The 25855-nt window shown below is 34.3% G+C and overlaps 1 protein-coding gene across 1 annotated transcript in view; it reads left to right on the top strand.

The window, feature by feature from the left end:
• KHDRBS2 (KH RNA binding domain containing, signal transduction associated 2) overlaps window positions 1-25855 on the top strand; it is a 621992-nt gene that overhangs the window by 98295 nt on the left and 497842 nt on the right. The window contains exon 2 of the mRNA XM_037737261.1: window positions 1111-1238. Within this exon, the coding sequence (XP_037593189.1) occupies window positions 1111-1238 (128 nt within the window). The remainder of the gene's footprint in view (window positions 1-1110; window positions 1239-25855) is intronic.

Below are 25855 nucleotides of genomic sequence, written 5' to 3'. Positions count from 1 at the left end.
AAGCTTACCATTTCAGTCACAATAAAAAGCAGAAAACATTATGTATCCTACAATTCTTACATGATCTGTTCTATAACCACCTAGCAAGTCTTTTTTCTACATTCACTATTCTTCAGCCACACAGGCTTTCTTGCTTCTTGCTATTCCAAGAGCAAGTAAAGCATGTTTTTCATAGAAATGTTAAGGTCCTCTTCTCAGTCTTCTCATGGCTTACTCTTCTCTGCCATTCAGGGCTTTGCTCAAATATCACCCTGCAAATCTGAAGTAATAACCACCGTGTGACTCTCCTTTGTACTCTTAACAGCTACATTGTGTTTATTCTTTGCTCTCACCCATAACCGTATTTGTGCCCATGTGTTCTTTTTCTCATTGTTCATTTTCCATATTAGAATATACAGCCTATAAAAGAAGAGATATTTTATTTTTCTGTTGTATTTCTGGCACCTAGTAAAGGTTTAACATTCTTTATGGAATAAATTAATTCAAAAATGAAGGGGTGGATAAATATGCTTCAAAATGTCAAATTTGGTAACATTCTAAAGTTTTTCTTGAATATCTAGATAAATAATGCCATACTGATGAATACCAATGTTACCATTTATAGATTTGATTTCATTCTTTATATGACTTTTCTATAACCCTTGTAAAATATCATGCATTTTTTCTTTACTACCTATTTTAGCTAACTTAGTAATTACCATCTTAATTATTTTTATTTTCTTAGGAATAATTCTGAGTAAAAATAAAGCACATATTCTTAAAATGTATTTTGTTTTATTTATTGCTGCTGGAAAAACTTATGTTTGCTAAAATAGTTTAAATAATCAAAGGATGTATTTTACCTTTTTATTGTGTTTGAAGATGTTAAAAATTAATTACATTCATCAATTGTTTCACAGAAGACACAGTCACATCTTCAATTATCACTTTTTAGTTTGAGTTGACATAGGTTCTCTTAAATACAGTAGCAGCATTCACATATCTATTCGTTTCAGGCCTTTTATTCATCAAAATGTTATTTGAGAAGAGAAATAATATGAACAATCAGCATATTTATGATAATATTTTTCCTCATTTCACTTGTCTTCTTCTTGTGATTTTTTTTTCCAGAAATTGAAAAATTTCAAGGTTCTGATGGAAAAAAGGAAGACGAAGAAAAGAAATATCTTGATGTCATCAGCAACAAAAACATAAAGCTCTCAGAAAGAGTACTGATTCCTGTCAAGCAATACCCAAAGGTACTACCAAATATACTTTGCTCTCATAGAATTGAGGAAAAAAATGATAAAATAAGATGACATTTTATTTGTTGAGTTTTATAAAATAAATATTTGAAGCCTTATTGGGTAAATGTATGCAAGCACATGATATTGACATAGAGAAGGAAAATTTTTGAAAGTGCAATGATGAGGGTAATTTTCAGGTGAAGGCTACGGCGTTTTTGTTCTGTGAATGTAGGAAGCAAAATCAGATATTTTATTCATTTATTCAAAATATAAATGATTCATCAATTTGTCCAAATATGAACATCCATTTGACTATGTTTGGTTCACGTTAAAATGTATATCCTTATTATAAAAGGGAGTAGAGTTAATGATACTAAACATGTAACATTAGAAAATCAGCAAGGAATCATTATTAATATATCTAAGAAAATCGCATGGTGGTTATTAGACTCTTAGATTATAACCTATAGCCTTCTATATTCAAGGCTCATTCATAAAATAATTATGATATGGTTCTTAATGTTATATCTTTCTTTAAATTATTTTTTCACTGGTAGATCATTGATAATGAAAGATAGCATTCAGTGGCATGGTTTCATCAGTTATATTCATAAATGTCAGTGGGTAAAAGGAGGGATTTTTTTTGGTGAAATGAATGGAGGAAGCTAAAATGTAAATTCAACGATTCAAGCTGATAATTTACTTTCTGAAGAGTGAATGCGAAGCAAGGACCATGTAATTATCCTGATAGTAATGATTACAGAAATAAATGCTCTAGTTTACCAATTGTCTTCTAATATGATAAACTTTGGTAAATATAATTAACTAGATGCTTTGTCTATAATTATTTCAAACAGGGATACAATTGTTAAAGCCCAGCAAACCATAAAATTTGTCTTTGAAATGAAGTATTTTGGGCGTGCAATTTTGTTTAGTTTTGTTGTTGTTGTGTTTTGTTTTGTTTTGTTTTGAGCTAGACTCTGTTGCAGGAAAGCCGTGTTAAATAGGTATATGTTTTTAAAAATAAACTTTATTAGATTTGCTTTATAATAATCTTCTCTTGAATATTAAATTGGGCAGTCTTAGAAATATCCATGAAAAATTTGCATAGTAGTAAAATAAGGTAGAAATATGTTGGAGTATAAAGAATAATGTTTCCTCTTTCACTTGATCTATTAACCAGCATAATCTTGAATACAAGATTCTTTTCTTAAATCATATAATTAAATATGGCATAACTTGATGATGTTTCTTGGATTAACATTTTTGTATTCTCTGGATGTGGGAAAGTCAATGACAGTTTAATACTCGCCTCTAAATAAAAATGTAGTTCTATAGTCTCTGATCAAATTAAGTTGGCAAGATATACAAGGCATTAAAGTCTTGATGGCTCTTCAAGTGGTTTTATGCTGATAGTTACTAGAGTCTATGCTTGATTCAGAATGATGAATACCAAAATAAGAATATTCTATGGTGTCAAATTTCTGTGTTTAGTTTAATTTCATAATGTATAAGAAAATGCTCAAACAATAAAACTGCATATTCTTAACTGCTGTGAACCACAGATCACCAGCAAACTGTTTTATCTCTTACAATTTTTAAAATCATGGAATGCATAGGCTGGAACTAATCTTGGAAGTCTGAGAATATATAAAACTTTTATTTTACGGATGAGGTAACTGAAAAAATTATAAACTGCTCAGGGTCATGCTTTTGTTATAGATGGAAATCTTTAGTACAGTTACTATTTTTTTAGATTCTTCAATTTTGGTGAACGTTACATTTTTAACTTGACTGATCGAGCCCACATATTAGCATTACATTTTCATGTTAAATGTGGAAGATGTGAAAAATTATAGCACCTGATGGTTAATATAATAGTTGTATGGAACAGTCTCAAATAACAAGTCATGCTTGAGAAAATTTATCATTTCTTTAAATGAGTAATAGCCTGCCAAACCTCTTTAATTTATTTTTAAAGGTATATTCGTTTCATTTAATTATCACACAAAAGAGACCTTTAGAGCTCTTTTACAGAGAAAGAGTGAAATTCTGAGAAGCAGACTATACTCACTTATCAAAGTTGACCTACCTTGTTCTTTTGTTTTTATACTACAACAATCAATCATAATATTTTGGAAACAAATTATATCTGATACTTAATAGTCTTTTGAAAACAAACCGTATTTTATTATAAAAGTTGTGATATTTTCCTGCTGTTTATTGTTTACTTATTAGAAAAATATCAGGGAAATAGAGTTAAGATTATGGTCACTAAACTTGAGCTGTATTTGATGTACATTTATGAGCTGTAAAATGTGTGATGTGGTGTGATACTATGAGCTGTTGAGCAGAGTACAACAGTATTTATGGATTTAAAGTTTAATCTTTTATAATACAAAAGTGATTTATCCTTCAGGGGGCTACACTGGTGAAAAATCTGCTTTATACAGCTTTCTCTCAGAACCATTTCTCCCCTTGATGCCTGCTGTCTGTTTGTACCAATAATTCATGTGGTGATGATACATTCTTCCCAAAGAGCAAATAATGACTATAGCAATTCTTGACGAAATGGCCTTCTCAAGACCTGACTACATGACTTTTTTTGGATAGATTATGTTTCAGTTAGTCTCCAATTTCAAGTTAATTTGCTTAGTTGAATACTACAAGCAATTAAATGAAGTTTAAAATTTAAATTATAAAAATGCTCTTTCAGAATGATTTATCTAGCTCTGGTGCTTTATATTTAATAATTTAACCTGGGGAAAATATGCCATATTATAATATTAAGTTATTTTAATTAGCAGTTTTTCTTAATTGGCTTTATATATTTGTAATAAAATTAATAAACGTGTATTTGGGATTCATGCTAAATGAGTAGACTGTAACTGCTCTTCCCTACAAAAACAAATAAAACAAATGGGCAGCTATTCAGACGGTGAGTATATTACTTTGCTTCACTGCAGTAACCTTTTTACTTTGTGTATGTATTTCATAACATATTTCTGTGAACCTTAAAAATATACAATAATATTTATTTGCAAAAGAGATTAATAGAGAAATAGATGTTGCACATCTGTTTGCATTTGCAAATGTTTCTGAATCACAGCAATTACTTCTTTTTAATTTTTGTTTTAGTTTCATGGGTAAATGCACAGGTTTATTATATAGGTAAATTGTGTGTCATGGGGGTTTGGTGTACAGATTATTTCCTCACCTAGGTAATAAGCATAGTACCTCATAGGTAGTTTTTCCATTCTCACCTTCCTCCACCCTCAACCCTCAAGTAGGCCCCAGTGTCTATTGTTTCCTTCTTTGTCCATGTGTACTGAATGTTAGCTCCCACTTACAAGTAAGAACATGTAGATTTGGTTTTCTTTTCCAGCATTAGCTCACTTAAGATAATGGCCTCCTGCTCCATCTGTATTGCTGCAAATGACACGGTAACTTCTTTTATGGCTGCATAGTATTCCATGGTTTATACGTACCACATTTAGAAAAAATCCAGCCTACCATTGATGGACATCTAGGTTGATTCTGTGTCTTTGCTGTTATGAATAGTGCTGTGATGAACATATGTGTGCATGTGTCTTTATGGTAGAATGATTTATATTCCTTTAAGTATATATACTATAATGGAAATTGCTGGGTCAGATAATAGTTATAAGTTCCTGGAGAATTTGCAAAGCTGCTTCCCACAGCGGCTGATAAAATTTACAATCTCACCAGCAGTGTATAAGCATTTCCTTTCCTTGGCAACCTCACCAGCATATGCAATTTTTGGACTTTTTAAGAATAGCCATTCCAACTGGTGTAAGATGGTATCTCATTGTGCTTTTGATTTGCATTTTTCTAATGATTAGAGATGTTAAGCATTTTTTCACATGCTTGTTGACCACATGTATGTTTTTTGAAAAGCGGCTGTTCATCTACTTTGCCCACTCTTTAATGGGGTTTCCTTATTAATTTTTTTATGTTCCCTATAGATGCTGCATATTAGAACATTGTCAGATGCATAGTTTGCAAATATTTTCTTCCATTCTGTAGGTGGTATATTTTATTCCATTGATAGTTTATTTTGCTCTGCAGAAATTCTTTAGTTTACAACCCATTTGTCAAGTTTTGCTTTTGTTCCAATTGCATCGAGTGTCTTTGTCATGAAATCTTTGTCAGAGCCTATTTCCAGAATGGTATTTCCTACATTATCATCCAAAGTTTTTATAGTTTTGGATTTTACTTTTAAGTCTATAATCCATCTTGAGTTTATTTTTGTAAGTAGTGTAAAGAAAATATCAGTTTCAATATTCAGCATATGGCTAGCCAGTTATCCTCGTTGCCTGTTTTTTGTTTGTTTGTTTTGTTGTTGTTGTTTGTTTGTTTGACTTTGTAGACGATCAGGAGATTGTAGGTGTGTGACTTTATTTCTGGGTTCTGTATTCTGGTCCATTAGTCTATGTGGCTGTTTTTCTACCAATATCATGCTGTTTTGGTTATTGTAGTCTCGTATTGTTTGAAGTCAGGTAATGCGTTGCTTCTAGCTTCTTCCTTTTTGCTTAGGATTGCTTTGGCTATTTGGACTCTTTTTTCATTCTATATGACTTTTAGAATAGTTTTTCCTAATTCTGTAAAGAATATCATTGGTAGTTTTATAGGGATAGCATTGAATCTGTAAATTGCTTTGAACAGTATGGCCATTTTAATAATATTGATTCTTTCTTAAGCCGTACACATGAAATGTTTTTTTTTTTCATTTGTTTGTGTCTTGTCTGATTTCTTTCAGGCAGTGTTTTGTAATTCTGATTATAAAAATCTTTCACCTTCCTGCTTAACTGTATTTCTATGTTTTTTTGTGTGGCTATTGTGAATGGGATTCTATTTTTTTATATGATTCTCAGGTTGGATGTTGTTGGTGTATAGAAATGCTACTCCTGATTTTTATACATTGATTTTGTACCCTGAAACTTTGTTGAAGTTCCTTATCAGATCTGGGAGCTTTTGAGAAGACACTATGGGATTTTATAGGTACAAAATCATATCATCTGAAAATAAGGATAGTTCCGCTTTCTCCCTTTCCATTTGCATGCCTTTTATTTCTTCCTCCTGCCTGATTTATCTGACCAGGATTTCCAGTACTGTGTTGAATATGAGTAGTGAGAGAGGGCATCATTGTCTGTTATGGTTTTGAAGGAGAATGCTTCCAGCTTTTGCCCTTTCAGTATGTTGTTGGCAGTAGGATTTTCATTGATGGGTCTTATTATTTTGAAGTATGTTCCTTCAATGCTTAGTTTGTTCAGAGTTTTTAACATGAAGGGATATTGAATATTATTGAAATAATTTTGTGCATCTGTTGAAATGATCATGTTGTTTCTGATTTTAGTTTAATTTATGTGATGAATCATATTTATTGATTTGCATATGTTAAACCAACCTTATATCTCAGGGATAAAACCTGCTTGATTGTGGTAGATTAGCTTTTTAATCTGCTGCTGGATTTGGTTTGCAAGTATTTTGTTGAGAACTGTTGCATCTATGTTCACCAAGGATATTGGCCTGGAGTTTTAATTTTTTTGTTTTGTCTCTTCCAGCTTTTAGTATCAGGATGATGGTGGCCTCATCATCCTGATGAATTAGAGAAGAAGGACTCCTCCTCTATGTTTTTGGAATAGTTTCAGTAGGAATGGGACCAGCTCTTCTAATACATCTGATAAAATCTGGCTATGAATCCAACTGGTCCTGGGCTTTTTCTGGTTGGTAGTCTATTTGTTACTGATTCAATTTTGGACTTAATTATTGGTCTGTTCAGGGATTCAGTCTCTTCCTGGTTCAATCTCGGGAGGTTGTATGCGTCCAGAAATTTACCAGTTTCTTCCAAGTTTTCTAGCATGTGTATATGGAGGTGTTTTTAATAGTTTCTGAAAGCTTTTGCATTTCTGTGGGATCCCCACAGTGGTAACGTCCCCTTTGTTGTTTCTTGGTGTTTACTTAGACCATGTCTTTATTTTTCCTTTATTAGTCTAGGTAGTGGTCTATCTATCTTATTTATTCTTCAACAAACCAATACCTGGATGTGAACTTTTGTGTATTTTTCATGTTACAACTTCCTTCTGTTCAGGTCTGGTTTTGTTTATTTCTCATCTTCTGCTAGCTTTGATGTTGCTTTGCTCTTGTTTCTCTAGTTCCTCTAGGTGTCATGTTAGGTTGTTAATTTGAGATCTTTCTAGTTATTTTGTGTGGGCATTTTACACTATAAGCTTTCTTATTAATAAGGCTTGAGTTGTGTCCCAGAGATTCTTGTATGTTGTATCTTTGTTCTCAGTAGTTTCAAATAATTTCTTGATTTCTGCCATAATTTTATTGTTCACTCAAAAGTCATTCAGGAGCAGGTTAATTTCCATGTAATTCTGTGGTTTTGAGGAATCTTCTTAGCATTGATTTATATTTTTATTTTGCAGTGTCCAGGAGTGTGCTTGGTATGATTTCAGTTTTTTTTAATTTGCCAGGGATTGTTTTATGGCCAATTGTGTGGTCGATTTTAAAGTGCCATGTGCAGAGAGAAATATATATTCTGAAGTTTAGGGATAGAGAGTTCTTTAGCTGTCTATTAGGATTATTTAGGCAAGTGTTAAATTCTGGTTCTGAATATCTTTGTTAGTTTTCTGCCACGATGATCTGTCTAGCACTGTCAGTGGTGTGTTAAAGTTCTCCCACTATTGTTGTGTGGTTATCTACGTTTCTTTGTAGGCCTCTAAGAATTTGTTCTATGAATTTGGGTACTCCTATGATACGTGCATGTATGCTTAGGATAGTTAAGTCTTTTTGTTGAATCGAACTCTTCTATTATGTAATGTACTTCTTTTTCTCTTTTGATTTTTGTTTGCTTAAAGCCTGTTTGTCTGAAATTAGAGTAGCAGACCCTCAATTTTTTTGTTTTCTTGTTTGTTTGTTTTCCATTTGCTTGGTAGATTTTTCTCAATCCCATTACTTTGACCTTTTTTCTTCATCCCATTATTTTTAGATTTTTTTCCCATCCCATTACTTTGGATATCATTGCATGTAAGATGGGTCTCTTCAAGGAACATATAGTTGGGTCTTGCTTCTTTATTCATTCTACCATTCTGTGCCTATTATTTGGGTTATTTCACTCATTTATATTCAAGGTTAGTTTGTATATGTGTGGATTTGATCCTGTTGTCATGTTATTAAGTGGTTATTATGCAGACTTGATTGCTTGATAATGTGAATGGTCTATATACCTAAGTGTGTTTCTGTGGTGGCGCATAATGGTCATCTGTTTCCATATTTAGCACTCCATTAAGGTCCTCTCGTAAGGCAGGTCTTGTATTAATGGATTCCCTTAGCGTTTGCTTGCCTCAAAAGAATCTTATTTCTCCTTTGCTTATGAAGCTCACTTTGGTAGGATATAAAATTATTGGTTGTAGTATCCTTTCGTTAGGAATGCTGAATATAGACCCTCAATCTCTTCTGGTTTACAGGGTTACTGCTGATAGGACTATTGTTAGCCTCATTGGGTTTTCTTTGTAGATGACCTGCCCCTTCTCTCTAGCTGCCTTTAAGGTTTCTTCTTTCATTTTGATTGAAAATCTGATGACTATGTGTCTTGGGGATGGTCATCTCGTATAATATCTTACAGGGATTCTCTGCATTTCCTGAATTTGGATGTTGGCCTCTCTCACAAGATGCCATTTTCCAAGTTCCTTGCTTTCTCTCCCTCTCTTTCAGGGATGCCAGTGAGTTGTTTTCACCTCTTTGCACAATTCCATGTTAGCATAGATTTTGTTCATTCTTGTTTATTCCTTTTTCTTTAAATTGTCTGGCTGAGTGGATTTGTAGAACCAGAGTTTGAGCTTTAAGATTCCTTCCTCAGCTTGGTCTATTCTGTTGTTAATACCTGGGATTGTATTATTAAATTCTTTAGTCCATTTTTCAGCTCTATCAGATTACTTTGGTTCTTTCTTAAGATAGTCACTTCATCTTTTATTCTATGTGTTAGTTTATTGCATTCCTTAGATTCCTTGAATTGGATTTTGACGTTCTCCTGAATCTCAATGGTCTTCATTTCTATTGATATCCTGAATTCTGTATCTGCCATTTCAGCCACTTCAACCTGGTTAAGAACCATTGTTGAGAAACTAATGTAGCTGTTTAAAGATAGGAAGACACTCTGGTTTTTTGAGTTGCCAGGGTTCTCACTGGTTCTTTCTCTCTGTGTGGGCTGATGGTCCTTTAATATTTGAAGTTGCTTTCCTTTGGTTGGGGTTTTTTGCATTTATTTTCTTTGATGCCCTTGACAGTTTGACTCTGGTATAAGGTGGGTTCGGTCAACAGGCTTTGATTCCGGAATATTTCAGGGGGCCATGGCTCAGTTCTGCTCTTCTGGGCTACATGTTCTTACCTGAGTGGGCTGGTACCAGGTCCCCAGCTTTGTTCTCTGACCCCCTGAGGTTAGGAACCTGCTGTGCTGGGGAGGCTAACGTGTTCCTGGTTTGTGGCCACAACTGTTTGATGGGGAATGCCAGCCAAAGTGCTTCATCAGTGCATTTTGGTAGTGGGATCCATGGTTGTTCTAATGTGCCAGCAGCCATGGTGGTATAGCAGGGTGCATATGTGTTAGCTGGAATATCCTGGGAAAATATTTTAGTCTTGTATTTTTGGCCACAGTCCAGAAGAGGGCACTAGCCAGCAGATGGCCTCTTACTCGGCTGCATGGCTGTTTTGTTTTTTGGTACTTTTGGCAGTAGTTCTCTGTGATGCTTCAGAGAAGAATGACCCACTCACATAGTCTACTTCCGGGCCTGGAGGAGCCCCCTTCAGTCAGGCTTCAGTCCACATTTCTTTTGTTGGATGTTTGGTCCATGGGGCTTTCTCAGGGAGAGGCCGTGGTCTGCAGACAGGCTTTATTTGGCCCTGTGGAGGGAGGCACACCCTGATCCTCCACCAGCCTGTGAACACTTCTTTCAGTGAGGGCTCCTCCCTGCTTAGTCACCACCCAAGCCATCAAGTCCCACTCAGCTAGGTGCTGCGGGAGTGGTTGGGTCAGATGACTGTCTGGGTGCTGCCCGGAGGAACACATAGTTGTGCCTGTCCATAGAGTTCAGACAGAAGTAGGACACTGGGCTCAAAGATCTAGCAGGCGTGGTGCACATTGCTTACCAGTGTTGGGGGTAGGTGAAGTCACCTGCCGTGCTATATGAGTATTTTCTAAGACAATAGAAGACTGTACCTACCAGCTGAGTTCAAGCAGCAGTGGCTCCACTGGACCAGAGGCTGGCTTCAAGCTTTGTCTGGTGAGAGTGGATGGATCAATCTTACTGCTCCCACATATTGCGACTGTGGCTTCTGTCAGGGCTATGTCACTGGTACCAGTCTGTTTCAGGGTCCAAGGCTTGAGAGGTCTCTGTGGACTTGAGAGTTACCTTTGCCAAAACTACTGGTAGCTCCCTGCCTCTGTTTAGAAGTGTGTGGTGTAGTGCAGCAGGGCCAGGGGCATTTTCCCATCCCCAGTCCTGCACAGGTCCTGTCAAGAAAGTGTGGATGTCTCATGGGACTCCTACTCACTTAACCTTTCCCATGTGGGGAGCTTCTCCTGTCTACACACTGATTCCAGATGGGCTACTGCCCAGCTTTGTTCTTCTCTGCTATGTGTCCTTCCTGTCTTGATGGATCCCAAAGTGGTTTCTTAGGTGATCAGCTTATTGGGTCAGTGTTCACTAGTCCTTTTATTTCCTCTCCAAGAGAGCAGTACACATGAGCTTCTTGCTTGTAGTCCACCATTTTGACCCAATCCCTAATTCTTTCTTGATAGTTAAACCTCTACAAAGGCAAATATGTCAAATTGTTCCTCCATATTCCTAAGAGATTCATGTAGAAGACTCTGGAGGCTGACTCTCAGTGCACTTTGAGTTAGCCCTGCTTTGCAAGGAGTAGATAATTGTGTGTGTGTGTGTGCGCGCGCGCGTGTGTGGTGTGTGTGTGTGCGTGTGTGGTGTGTGTATGCATGTGTGTGTGTGGTGTGTGGTGTGTGTGTGTGTGTGTATATATATATATGTATAGAGAGAGAGAGAGAATGAGGGAGAAAGAGAGAGAGACTGGAGAACAAACACTATTCTTAACATTGACTATTTCTCATCCACATATACTGTGCTTCATAGTTCAATACACCATTTCTTTAACATTTTAACATCTCCACCTATTGTGGAGATGTTAAATTCTTACAGTCAGAATCATCCTACAGTCTCTTTCCGGCAAGCAGTGGTCATAGCTCACAGTTTTTGCCTGATCATGTGTAAACGTGGTACCGGCTTCTTACAGTAAGTTGTTTGTAGGGTAGGAACTTTGTGTGTTGAGTTTACTTGCAGTTTGAAATGTCTTCAACACAATTACATCATGAGTTAGTGGTGAAATGCAAAGCTGTTACAATACAAAAAGAATAAAAACATAGCTTAGGGTATAAATTTGATATTAATGAAGACAATTATTATCCTTGGAGAAATGATAAAAATTCCATATCATATTTTCTTGTGCCACAACAAACAAGTGCCTTGTAGGACCTAATTAACCAACATATATGTAAGTGGCACAAGCTGTGCTATATTTTGTTACTGCTTAGACATGCAAAAGGAATGTTTGGCACGTGTCTGGGTAAACTGAGAGACCATTAGAGGACTGGAAAGTGCGGCTTCCTCTTGTGAAAGGGCAATTACTTGTTGCTTACTGGTGTACCTGTTTGGTCACCTAGGCAATTCAGCCTCTCAATGCCTTTTAACAGTATCTTTTTGATGTACTTTTAGAATTCTGTGAAATACATCGGACCTTTCCTTCATTTAAATTTGCCCCAAGGCCCACTTTATATTTCTTGAGTTACTGCCAACTCTTTAAATCAATATATTGCCAGGAGTATGAATCTGCCCCAAATTTGGTCTTTTTAAAGATCAAACACGGCCACATTCCCCTGTGATGGTATTCAAATCCATTTCTTATGTAGATTAATGCAGAAAATTAAAGTTCTAGAATATGTTTAAAACCATTTTACTTGTTCAATACTTCTTAATCTGTTCAGTCCCAGAAAGAGGGGCAGCCTTCTGTGCCTGGTTAGAACAAGTCCCATCCAAGGTTGCAACTTGCCATGTCTTCCTATGGAGTGTGTGCTTCCTTCTTTATACATCAAAAGATGAAATACCGAAGTCCAAGTACTTGATGAGTGTGATTTCTCTGACTTTTAAGTAGTTATCAGATCATTTAAGAATAGCTGCTAAATGTGGAAACTACGACTACATTTCAAAGCCAAATGTAACCACTTATAATCTTGGAAATATGTCTCTATTTTTGTAAGCAATATGGTTTTCCAGAAGCCACTCTGTAGCTTACAGCTTAAACCTGTTTTATTTTTACCACAGACCACTGCACAGCATTGCTTTTTGTTTCTCTAAAGTAAATGGAAGAATGGATTTGATGGGCTTTGTGATTTCAGTTTCATTCATATCAGTTTCCCAACTCCTCATTTGTGAATTTAAATTTTAATTGAGAAAATGATGTGACACTGATTCACATTTTTGTGAGGGAAAAAAAATTCAAAGGGTTGTAGACCGTATTCTCTCCAATAGAGTGGCATGTGAAATAATCCTGTTTTCTAGATAAATATAGAAATTTTCAGTGGTATTATGTCTAGAATTTGTCTTTTCTGATTACCCCTCCTTTTAATTAATGTCTATCCCATGTACTTCAGATACTATTTTTCCATTTTATATTTTTATTTTTTTTTGTTTCCATCCCACATTGACTCATGCATTTCTAATTCTGAATTAGTTGAATTAGTTGTGCTTCTACTCACGTCGTGTTTTATGACCCTTTGCAAATATGTCCTTGATCTTCCGGAAATCATGCCAGTCTCTCCTTCTTTTCTAGGTCCAGTGAATATTCAGCCTGTTTTAGCTAGTTGTTTTCATTCTGTCACAAAGCCCCTGCCCCTTTCCTTCTCACACCTCAGGCTAATATTTCTACCTGTTTGGGAGGGTTGCTTCTTATTTTCACATTTACCCTCAGCTGGAAAACTGAAAAATACTCCAAAAAGACCATTAAAATGCAAGTACTTTTTGAAAAGTGCCCAAACCCGTATTCTTTCTTTAGGGCCCCGTGACAACCAAAATATCTTTTATCTCATGTCCTTCTCTACAGTCCTGCCATTCTTCATTTGCTTGTTTATTCATTTGTTTGTTTAACTCACTGAGCCTTCAGTAAGCTTCTCTACACTCATTACAGCACAGATGAATCTTCTGCTATTTCTTTTGTTGTTGCAGTAGGAGCGACTTTTTATATAGACAGATGTTTAAGAGATCAGAAAAGAAATATCACCATTAAAATCAAGAGACTTTGCATCATCAAGGGATTATTAATACCTTTCTGAAGTTAGGACCTGAAGTCAAGCAACTTGTTGAAAGACATTTAAATCCATGTAGAAAATTATGAGTAAGTTTTATTTTCATTTTTAGTGTAAATAATGAAAAATGTGTGTAATATATCATTTTTGATTTATGCCATTTTATAAATAACTTTCTTAAAAATATGTGGGTTTCACAACATCACAAAAATAAAACTGTAGAAAAACCTCACTTGTAAATACTAATTGGAAAACTGTAAAATATTACCAAGTGTGGAGCACTAGTGTTCATAGAAGTATTATTCACAATAGCCAAAAGATAGAAACAGCCCAAATATCCTCAACAATTAGTAGATAAATAAAATGTGACATACACACAGAATGGAATATTCTTCAGCCTTTAAAAATAATGAAATTCTGTTACATTCTACAATATAAATGAACATTGAAATGTTATGCTAAATAAAATAAACCAGTCGAAAAGAACAAATATTTGACTCCACTTTTATGAGGTTCCTAGAACAGGCAAATTTATAGAGACAGAAAGTATAATAGAGGTTACTGTGCACTTTGGGGTGGAAGGAATGAAAGTTTTGTTTGGAATGATGAAAAAGTTACAGAAATCGACGGTTGCACAACAATGTAAATGTACTTAATGCCACATATTCGTGCACTTAAAATTAGTTACAGTGGACTGGGTATAGTGGTGTGTGGCTACTTCCTAGCTACTGGGTAGGCCAAGATTGGAGAATCATTGAACCCAGAAGTTCAAATCCAACCTAGGTAACATAGGCCCTGTCTCTGAAAATAATAATGCCAATGATACATATGTAAAATAGTTAAAATGGTAAATTTTATGCTATGTCTATTGTACAATAATAAGAAATATTACAAAAATATTAGCAAATGTATTTTAGTAGCACATCCATCAGCTTAGAAAATTATACTCAAATGTAGTTCATTTCAGGAATGCAAGATTGATCAGGTTTTTAAACATACTTAAGCAAATTCACTAATTTTATTAGATCAAAAAAGCCATTTAATAAAACCAATTTTCTATTCCTTATGAAATAAACATGGACATATATAATTAGTAGATATTAACAAGGGTGTGGAGAAATAATTTACTGAATAAGTGTTAGAGAGATAACCAGTAAGATAATAAGACAAAAGAAAAGGAAGAGCAAATCCCTATCTTATCTCATACACCAAAATAAATTCTAACTGTGTCTCACTAAAATTAAGTGCCAATAAATAAATAAATAAATAAATAAACATACTAGAATGAGTTATGGGCAATTTTATTTCATAAAGTTTAATTAGGGAAAAGAATTTTTTAAAGGATGCAAATTACTGATGCCAAAAGTAAATGAATAAATTCTTTTACAACATAAATTTAAAACTTCTGTACAAGCAAAGTCATGTATGTAATTACTAAAATCAAAAAGAAGATTCTAAATTCATATGAATATATGAAACATATGATAGAAAAACTATGCCTTTCTATATAGAGAAATCCGTATTTCTAATTTAAGAAGCAGCTAATGTTCCTATCACACATGTATAATTTAAGGAAAATTTCAAAAAAATGTGAACCTTACTTCTTAGAAAAATGCAAGTTATGATTAATTTGAGATGCTTCTGTTCTTTATCAAACTGACATACATGTTTTGATTATAATCAATAATGATTTTAGGGCATGTGGAAAATTTCACTCTATAATATCTTAAAGAGTACAGACTCAAGTATTTTAGAAAGCAGTTTTGCAAAATTAATATCACAAAGACACAGACTTTTGAAAGCATTTGCATATCTAGCAATTTATGTTGGAATTTTGTATTTGCAAAAATACATATTATTAAGTGAAACAAATGAGTTTGTTCTTGAGTATAAGAGGTATACATGCATGTATGTATACGTGCATACATTTACATATAAATAAATGTAAGACAGATAAACAGACACTTTTGTGCCATTTGATTGTTATTATATTTTATTATTCTAATAATAAAGACATTTTGAAAATAGTTTGGGCTAATGTAAAGCAATTAATGAAAGAAAAGATTGGTTCTATATAGAAGCTTTTTTCCTATAATGGAGGAACAAATAATTAAAACTAAGAATTATTATGTGTTTTCTATATGCCAAATATCTTATAGTTTTTACATATACTGACTCATTTGATTGTCACAAAATCCTAATAATACTATCCTGCACGTTTTATATATAAGGAAATTCTCATAGGAACTGATTTGCTAAAATAACATCATTAGTAAGTTTATAGTCTGTTGCCTTACCTCATTACGTTATATAGTTCATTGTTATAATTTAAGCAAATTGTATCTTAAAACATGCAGTAGAAAACTTAACCCCAAACATGACTCCAAAACCCATCAAAATCTATTATAAATTTAAAAACCAGGTTCAAATATTCCCTTTATGGAAAAACAATACACGTTTTATTTCTGGTTTATGAATAGTTATGCTGCTTAAATTAAGAGCATAGTCTAAAACTCAAGCTTAGAGGAATGACTAACTTTAAAACATTGTAAAATAGTCCTTAAACCTGGGAACTTACACTTAAGAGAATTATAGTTTTTATGACTAACCTGTATATTTCAGACACTGAGAAAAGCGGAATGAACTGCTATTTTCTTTTCTCAAGTATATTGCGAGTGTTCTAAAGAAGAGTAAGGTTTAAAAATATATGTCACTTTCCTAAAGCCCCATAATATATTAATGATAGCGTTAACATTTCGTAGGTCTGTCTGCACCGAAGACTCTTTGCATTAAACTATTGTATTATTCACTTTCTTTTATCGTAGGAGGCATTGAGATAATTCTGGGCACAGACTGCCAAGACTTCAAAGGCCTATAGATGGAAAAGCAGATGTATTTCTCCTCTGTTGTTAGTGAGGCAGAAATAATCTACTCATTAGTTGGGAGTGTGTCCCATAGATCATATGGCTGAATCCTCTGCCCCAATTTAGGAATCATTTCTACAGTATTTGTGCTACTCATAGTCTGTATATGAATATTTCTAGGATTAAAAAGAAAGTTCAGTGCCTCATAAGCCAGTTGGATCTAATATTGAGTAGATATCACTGTTCAGTTTTTTCATTTCCTTATTGAAATATGATTCTTATTCCTGTAAGTTTCCACTTGTGCTGATTTTGCCTCTGCAACAATGAAAAAATCATAGGAATTAAAGTCTGTCTTTAACTGTTATTGATACTTTGTCTTCATTGGCTTCCAGGACAAGACTCTTTTTTATCTCCTGTTGCAAAACTGCTTGTATTTTCCAGCCTAGTTTGCTGGTTTCTACTCTTCCACACAACTTAATAATACTAAAGTTCCTTAGAGATTATCCATGGTGCTCTTCTGTATCTATACCCACGCTTCCTTTGTGATGTCATATGTGTCATGCCCTTATGTAATGCATAAGTCTTCCCAAGATTTACTTGAAGCTATCCACTTGACATCACTATATGGATATCTAGACATTTCAAATTCAACCAGTATTCTTCTCACCCCATTTCTACTCTGTCATCTACACTGTCTCAGCTGGTGACAACACTTTATCCTTTTACTTGGTCGTGTCAGAAACTATGGATATCCCCTTCACTCCTCTCTCCTGCACATTCTCTCCAACCTGCCAGGCAAACTTAGTAGTTTTATGTTTAAAATATGCCATGAATTTGCGAAGGGACTGTGGGAAGATGATGAAGTAGGAAGCAACAGAAATCTGTCTTCCTACCTAGACAACAATTCCAATTGCAGAATCTGTCTGATGTAACTATTCCATAACTACTGAAGTCTATTAAAGTATTGCAAAATATAGGGAAAGCCATGAGAAGTAAATTGCCATTAATTTTGGTCCATTTCAACTGTTAACACAGTAGTAGTTATCCATCTCCCAGCATTATCCCCTGGCAGAAAGAATCTTGAAAACAGCAAGAGAGAAGCAGCTTGTTACATACAGGTACACTTAATAACACTACCAGTAGATTTCTTATCAGAAATTATAGAGACCAGAAGGCAGTGAAAAAATATATCTCAAGTGCTAAAACAGAAATACTATAAATCAAGAATCTTATATCTAACAGAACTGTTCTTTAAAAGTGAGAAATAAATTGAGACATTCCCTGTCACACAAAAGCTCAGAGAGTTCATTGCCACCAGACCTTCCTTCCAAGATTGCCACCAGAACTTCCCTGCAAGAAATGCTTCAGGAAGTCCTTCAGGGTGAAATTAAAAGACACTAGACAGTAACTTGAAGCCACATGAAGATATAAAGATCTTAATAAAGGTAAATAAATGGCAGTAATGAAAGTTAGTATTATCTTAAAAATGATTTGTATCTCCTTTTTTTATTTCCTACAGATTTAAGAGACTAATACATTTTTTAAATGATCTAAAAGCTGGTAAAATTGTAACTTCACTTTTTTTACTATATAATTAGAAGAGCCAGGCGCGGTGGCTCACGCCTGTAATCCCAGCACTTTGGGAGGCCGAGGCGGGTGGATCACGAGGTCAAGAGATCGAGACCATCCTGGTCAACATGGTGAAACCCCGTCTCTACTAAAACTACAAAAAATTAGCTGGGCATGGTGGCGCGTGCCTGTAATCCCAGCTACTCAGGAGGCTGAGGCAGGAGAATTGCCTGAACCTAGGAGGCGGAGGTTGTGGTGAGCCGAGATCGCGCCATTGCACTCCAGCCTGGGTAACAAGAGTGAAACTCTGTCTCAAAAAATAATAATAATAATAATTAGAAGAGATTAATGAACTTAAATAATTATTAGTTTATGTTTCTGGACATGTAATACATAAATATGTATTTTATGACATCAACAATGAAAACAGTTATAAAGCCATGAAGATCAGAGTTTTTGTGTGTCACTGAAGTGAAGTTGGTATAAATTCAAATTAGAGTGTTATAATTTGAGGATATTAAATATAATGCCCATGGTGGTCACAAAGAAAATAGCTGTAGAATATCTACAAAAGGAAATGTGAAAGGAATTTAAATATTTCACTATGAAAAAAATGAAGTAAACATAAATTAAGACAATAATGCAAGAAATGAGAGACAAAACAGATATAAAGCATGGAGAAGACAAATAGCAAATGACAGAAATAAACTTCTCCTTATCAGTACAGTTTTTTATTGAAATCTTCAGAGGATTTGTTCTGGGATCCCTTGCAAATACCAAAATTCTCAAATGCTCAAGTTACTTATTTAAAATGGCCTAGTATTTGCCTACAACCTATGCAATTCTCACATATACTTTAAATGATCTCTATGTTACTCATAATAACTAACACCATGTATATCACCTATAATATTTAATACTATGTAAATTATTGTTATGCAGTATTGGTTTTTTATTTGTATTGTTTTATCATATTGATATCTTTTATTTTTTTCATTTCTTTTAAATTCATGGTTTACCATTTGAATAGATGTGGAATTGTGAACATGCAGGGCTAAACTGTAATTACCTTAAATGTAAAGCAGTTTAAACTCTCCAATCAAAAGTGATTGACAAAACAGATGTTTAAAAGTGACTCAAATATATGCTATTTATAAGAGACTCACATTATATCCAAAGACACAAGTAGACGGAAAGTGAAAAGAAGGAAACCCTGGCATGTGCCACAGCATGGATGAACCAAGAGGACATTATGCAATTCATGAAAGGAGAAATACCGTATGATTACACTTATCTATGATGCACCTCAGTAGTCAAAATCATAAAGATGGAACATGGAATGGTCATTGCCAGGTCCTTGGCAGAGGGAGGAATGGAGAGTTACTGTTCAGTAGATACAGAGTTTCAGGATGAAAAGAGTTTTAAGGATGAAAAGAGTTATGAAGATGGGTGGTAGTGATGATTGTACAACATTGTGAATGTGTTTAACACCACTGAACTGCATACTTAAAAATTGTAAAGATGGTAATATTTTATGTGTATTTCCCCCAGATTTTAAAAAATTAGAGCAAATAACATTTGCTACCCAGGCCTATGTGATCACCTTTTTTCAACTGGGCTCTTACCCAGGCCGACGTCATCATTTTTCTCACCTGGGCTATTCCCTGGCCTAGGTCACTATCTTCTCTCAACCCAGCTATCTGCTCCTGTACATGTATCTTTACAATCCATCCTTCACATAGTAGCCATGGTCATCTTTAAACACATAGGTCATACAGATCATGTGACTCCTCAAAAAGTTCCGGTGGTCCTCCATTTTACTCAAAGTAAAAGACAGGGATTTGCAGTTGCCTACAAGAGCAGGCTGCCCATTGTCATCCTGACCTCATCTCCTCAATTGCCTTGTTTATTCATTGTGCAGCAGCCCTGGCTGGCTAGCTTTGCTAACACTTAGCAATAACTTTACAGTAGGCTTTCCCCAACCAAGAATGTATTTCCCTCATGTATTTACAAAACTAACTTCCTCATGTGAAAGCCACTCTTTGTTTTGATAACACTTTCTTAGTGAGATCTTAGACAATCTATTTAATACAGTAGCCTTCATCCATCCCTACCCAGTACTCACAGTCCCCTTGCCTTTTTCTGGTTTTTCTTTTTTCCCATAGCATGTATTGTCTTTTAATGTAGTTTGTAATTTGGTTGTTTGTTAGGTTATGATCTCTTCATGTCAGAATGTAAGCTGCAAAATGGCAAGTTCATCTTTCTTGATCACTCATCTATTCCACTCTCTTAGAACAATGTCTATCACATAGTAGGTGGTCAATAACTATTTTATGAAAGGATCTACAATACAAATGACCCCTGAACAATGGAAGTTGGAACTACTTGGTCCACTTTTGCATGGATTTTCTTTCACCTCTGCCACCTCTAAGACCACAAGATCAACTCTACCTCTTCTTCCTTTTCCTCATCCTACTTGATGTGAAGACAATGAGGTTGAAGACATTCGTGATGATCCACTTCCCCTTTAAGACTAGTAAATATATTTTTTCTTCCTTATGATTTTATTAACTGCATTTTATTTTTCTTACCTAGCTTTCTTTTTGTAGGAATACGATATTTAATACATATAACATACAAAATATGCATAATGCCATTCCTGAATAAGAGAATGATTAAGACACTAATAAGAATAGGGATAAAATGAATGAAAGGAGATGATGATTATATTACAGGTAATAAAAGTTGTTATTTGCTGACTGCTTACCATGTCAAGCACTTTTCTTTGTGATTTATATTATTGCCTGATTAAATCCATTTAATATCTGTGGAATAAATACAGAAGAGAAGATTGAGGCACATATAATTAAATTGTCGAAACTCACGTAGACATTTGAAAATGCAACAAGATTGAAAAAAGGGGGAGGCTATGCATAAATCTTACATTGATATCTGCATTGCTTACTTACAAACTAAATTTTTCAGCCATATTCACTTAAATACAATTCTAAAACATTATCTTTATACTGCTTCTTTGTTCGAATGTTTGGAAGTTGTGATTGATATTTGTGTAATGTCATAAATTGGAAAATGAATAGTCTACATGTATTAAATTATGAAATGATAAAAATTATATAAACATGCTATTATTATTGTATTTTATGTATTAGACCTCTGACTCATATGCCACTTTGAATTAAAATAAATGAATACATACTTCAATAGTTTATTTCCTGTATTCCCATCTGAAGACACATCTCAGAGCAAAAATTGATGCTGTTGCTCATTATCCCATAAACTAGTTTAATTTTAATTGTACGTTCTAACTAAAGGAGAGCAAAATGTTCTGCATTTTAGTTAGTTGGATAAATGTTAACTAGTTCCAGAACTATAAAAGAAATACTGAAGCTTCACAAACATGAATTAAATTACACCCATATTGGGCTTAACTTACTTCATTCTTATTTTCTTCTTTTAGAATAAGTTATTATATTTAACTTAATAGAAAAAGTATTAATTTCATGTGTCATAAAAAGCTACAAAATTAACTTTTTAGAAGAAGAACTCTAAAAAAAAAATATAGTAACACATTTTTATGACTTTATTAGCAAATGAAATCTTACAAAACATGAAGAATATTTCCCGGTGGTATGCTTTTTATTTCAGTCTTAAAATAGTTTTATTTTAGAGTTTTATACTAATATTGCAGTTGTCTTGATTACCAACATATGATCATGTATCCCATTACTTCATCATGCTTTTAGTTCCATCTAAGTATACCGAACTGGCCAAATAAATACTTTATTGTAAGATTTAATGTAGTCTTTAAAAGCTTTCTCAGAAATTAACTATATGCATATATAACTTTTTGGTTAATAAAAAATAGGTAGTACAAAATAAATTAAAAAGTACATAGTTTAGTAGAATCTGGGAAACATTTTTCACATGTTTATCATTTTTATATTTGCCACAGAGTCTTTGAAATTATTGAGTTTTTTACACATAGTGATTCTGTACCTGGGCTATCAGGTGTAATTGGATTGATGGCGTGGCTAAGATCCTTTTATTTTTTCATATATAAAGAATTTTTTTCTGACTACACCCTGGAAAATGTATGGGGAAATGCCTTAAATTACCATACAAAATTTTGCTGCCAAACAATATATTGTCTAACTAGACAGAGAAATTGCTGCAATCTTATTTGACATGTGTGAGAAAAAGAATGAGCCCATTATGTACTCTGAAATCATGATGGGATTTTTCCCCTAAAATATACCAGCAGGATAGCACACTTCAATATTCACAAAAATGGAAAGATTATGCAGAAACACTCACTTTTTAAATTTTTACCCCATTTTCATCCTTCTTATAAATGACTTACGTGAACTCTTGTATACATATTTGTAAACTGTGGAAAACAGATATGGGAATAGCTTCTACTGTTCATTTTAAAAGCAACTATATGGAGGAATTGTTTTATATCATATAAATAGTATTCATGAGTTACAGAAACAATAGCTTAGCAATGAAGTTGAATAAAATGATGCTTGCATATTTTGCTATGTCTTGGACAGTGTTGGGGGCAGAGCCAAACCTTAGTAATCTTGAAGTCTGCATGCAAGTCAGAAGGCATACGCACAGATATTGGCTTAGGTCCTTTATATCAGTCTATACGAATCCCAGGCAATCTTGTCTTCTGCCATGATCTTCAGATCCATGTATTTGCTAATGACTCCTAAACCTGTATCTTTTCTCCAAAGCAGATATCTTTCCTTGACCTCCAGATTTATATATTCAGTAACTTAGTTAACATCTTCACCTGAATCTTTCTAAGATGATGCAAACACAACACATTCAAACCCAATTAACTTATTTTATTAAGAATCTTTGCTGGTAGTCTTTTATCTCTATTCCAATGAATTTATTCTCTTTGTTACATAGTCAGAATTGGGTGTCATTTTTAACTCTTGCTTTGACTCTGCAACTACTAAATCCTGTTCATTTTTTTTTTCTCTAAACCCAGCTCAAATCCAGTCACATTTCTTTAACCCCACTGCCACCCCCATCGTCCAGGCTGCCGTCTCCCAGGCTACCATTATAAATGCTATATGTATTTCTGCTACAGTCTTCTGACTTGTTTTGAAGAATTCAGTCTTTATCTTTCTGATGTATTTTTCAAAAAAGATCTTAGTGAGGATTTTAAAATAATGTCATTCTCTGGTGTAAGACACTTCAGTATTTCTCCAATGCCTGAATCCAGTCTACATGATGCTTCTTGTATGACTTGAATGGTTCTCCCTCCCTTGAATTGTGTCATTAGTCACTTAGCTGTTTTGGTTTATTTGTGGTATGAATAATTCTCAAAAATAAAAGCTTTTGGTGTCATTTTGTAACCAGAATCTAAATAAAATAAAGCTATGTGGTAGTATTTCTAATATGGTGTTCCTTCAGCTGGCATTCTCCTCAACATCGTTTGTGACACCCTCATTGTTTAATCATTTTTGTTCCCATTATTTTTTAACCCCTTTATCCATGAATCACTCATTCCCTTTTCTATATTTTCCTGTACGTTGTAACTCTTAACATGAATAGGAAAAACTAAGGAAATTTTAAGAAGCGATCTTCTTTCACACAGAGAAAATGAGCAGAGATTGAGATGGCATACAAATCCAAACCCTACTTCTTTTAAAAACCAGGGTTTATATTGCTTCCTATTTTTGTAAATTAAAATTTAATATATTCTAGAAGTAATTTGACTAGAAGTCCTGTAAAATCACTTTGGTGAAGTAATTTTAGGGAATTTGATTTCCTTTTCTTCTACACAAATCCAGACGAGGAGGTAATACAGCAGATGAAATAGGCACAAGGAAATCCGTATGGGAGAAGGGTCTGTCAAGAACGGATACAGACAGAATCTTCGTGACAGCTGAGTGGTGGTGTGTCTGGAGCCCAGGCATGTTATTTCACCTCTATGCCCACCTTTCCTAACCTGGCACTTGGTTGTTCCAGTGTTTTCCACAAAGTCTTCTCTGATACCTTGTCATACAGCATCTCTCTTGGTACTCTCCTTGGCTTACCCCTTTTTGTCTTGTCTGGAAAGAACTGTGGTCATTTACTACCGAGATAATTAACTCAATGATAAAAGAAAGAAACTCTTCTACTAGTGAAATGAAGAAACCAAACACCCAGGACTCTAGAACCTCAAATTCCTTCAGAGAGGCCTATTTTGTGACTTCAGCGTAGGCAGGTGGTGGATGACATAGTGGGATGCTATGTGAGAAATACCTGAGACTGTTGCTGTTAAAATCATACTGTGAATGCTTTAGGCGAAGTCTGGATGGAGGGTTTATGAGAGTACCCGAAGAATCTCCCTTACACTATACACATGGTTCAAAAGAAGTAAGTATGCTTTATGCCAGACATTGTTTTAAAAGGCACTAGATTGAGTGAGTCTGATAGTAGTGGTAGGGACTCCTAGATCATGACGTAAGTAAGCATGACCCTAGTAAATAGCAATGTTCATTTTTGGCAATTTTTATCCCCATGCCTTAAAATCAACAAAAGTAATTATCAGAGTTAATATGTATATAATTTATTTTTAAATGCATACTCTTTTAAAGAAGGGAAGTATTGTGCTCATTTTTTGTGCTTAAAAAAAAAACCATAAAGGCTGAAAAGTTTTTTAAGAGCAAAGTATTGACTATTTTGTCATAATATCAATCTCAGTACAAGGAAAAATAATGTGTCCATTTGCTATTTGAGATGAAATATACTTGGGTCCAAGAATTTGATTCTCTACTCATATTATTTTTCCTTTATTACTAATTGGATTTTATTTTACAATAAACAGACATTAAGGAATTTTATATTTTGCTCAGTATTAGAGTTGTACAAGCAAATTTGGATTTGGAATTTGACTCTGCAGCATGTTCTGTTTAAAATACTAAGTAGGTTATTCCCTAATGTTCAATTCATTCATAGTTTATGGTAATTAATTTAAGTCTTAGAAGAGAGTGAAACTAATCCTTGAGATATGACCTTAAAATGTGCAATTTAATATTTTTCCCATTGAGCAAGCTATAACTGTGAAATAATGTTTCAAAATCCAGGATTTCCCCTCCAAGCCGTTCATTCAAATACATAATCACCAGTGAGCCACATGTGGGCCAAAGCCCCGATGTTATCAGGTGGATTTGGGATGCTGTATTTTTACCCTGCTGTGTTCATAGAATCCAAATATGCAATTTAAAGAGCCTGTAATAGAGCCTGGAGATATTAATTTGTTTATTTCAGATCTGAGTTATGGTCCCTGAGGTTGCTTGTCATGCACAAGTTACTTCTCAGTTGTTGCTGAGGATAGTGTGTATGTGAATGACAGCCACAGAGCGGCCTGCACCAGTTTGTACCAGGCATCTCGGTGGAGCAAGCAGGCGGCAAAGGGATAAATGAATCTCAAAGAGGATTTACTCAGGTCAAGATTTGAATATGTATTTCTCATTATCATGTTCAATAATATTTTAGACAGTCTTCTATGCAAATTTGACCTCTTCGACTTTTTAAATAATCTGATAGATTAAATGAGTAGTGTATATCACACTAAGAAGAATTTTTTGTCATTTATTTTCTTTCTTGAGAGTCAATAGATTATTAAGTAAATAAAACAATGCCTTCTCTAAAGCAAGACTGTGAATCTCATTTGTCTTAATATGCGTAAGAACTAACATTTAGTGAATCCTTATTAAGTGCAAGACCCTGTGCACTGGTTTTGTTTTGCTTTTGGGTTTTTTTTTTTTTTGGTTTGG

This window comes from Cebus imitator, unplaced genomic scaffold (genome assembly GCF_001604975.1).
Source record: "Cebus imitator isolate Cc_AM_T3 unplaced genomic scaffold, Cebus_imitator-1.0 Scaffold36, whole genome shotgun sequence".
Classification (NCBI taxonomy): domain Eukaryota; kingdom Metazoa; phylum Chordata; class Mammalia; order Primates; family Cebidae; genus Cebus; species Cebus imitator.
The sequence above is the reverse complement of the archived record's forward strand: the minus strand, read 5'-3'. Positions and strand labels throughout refer to the sequence as shown.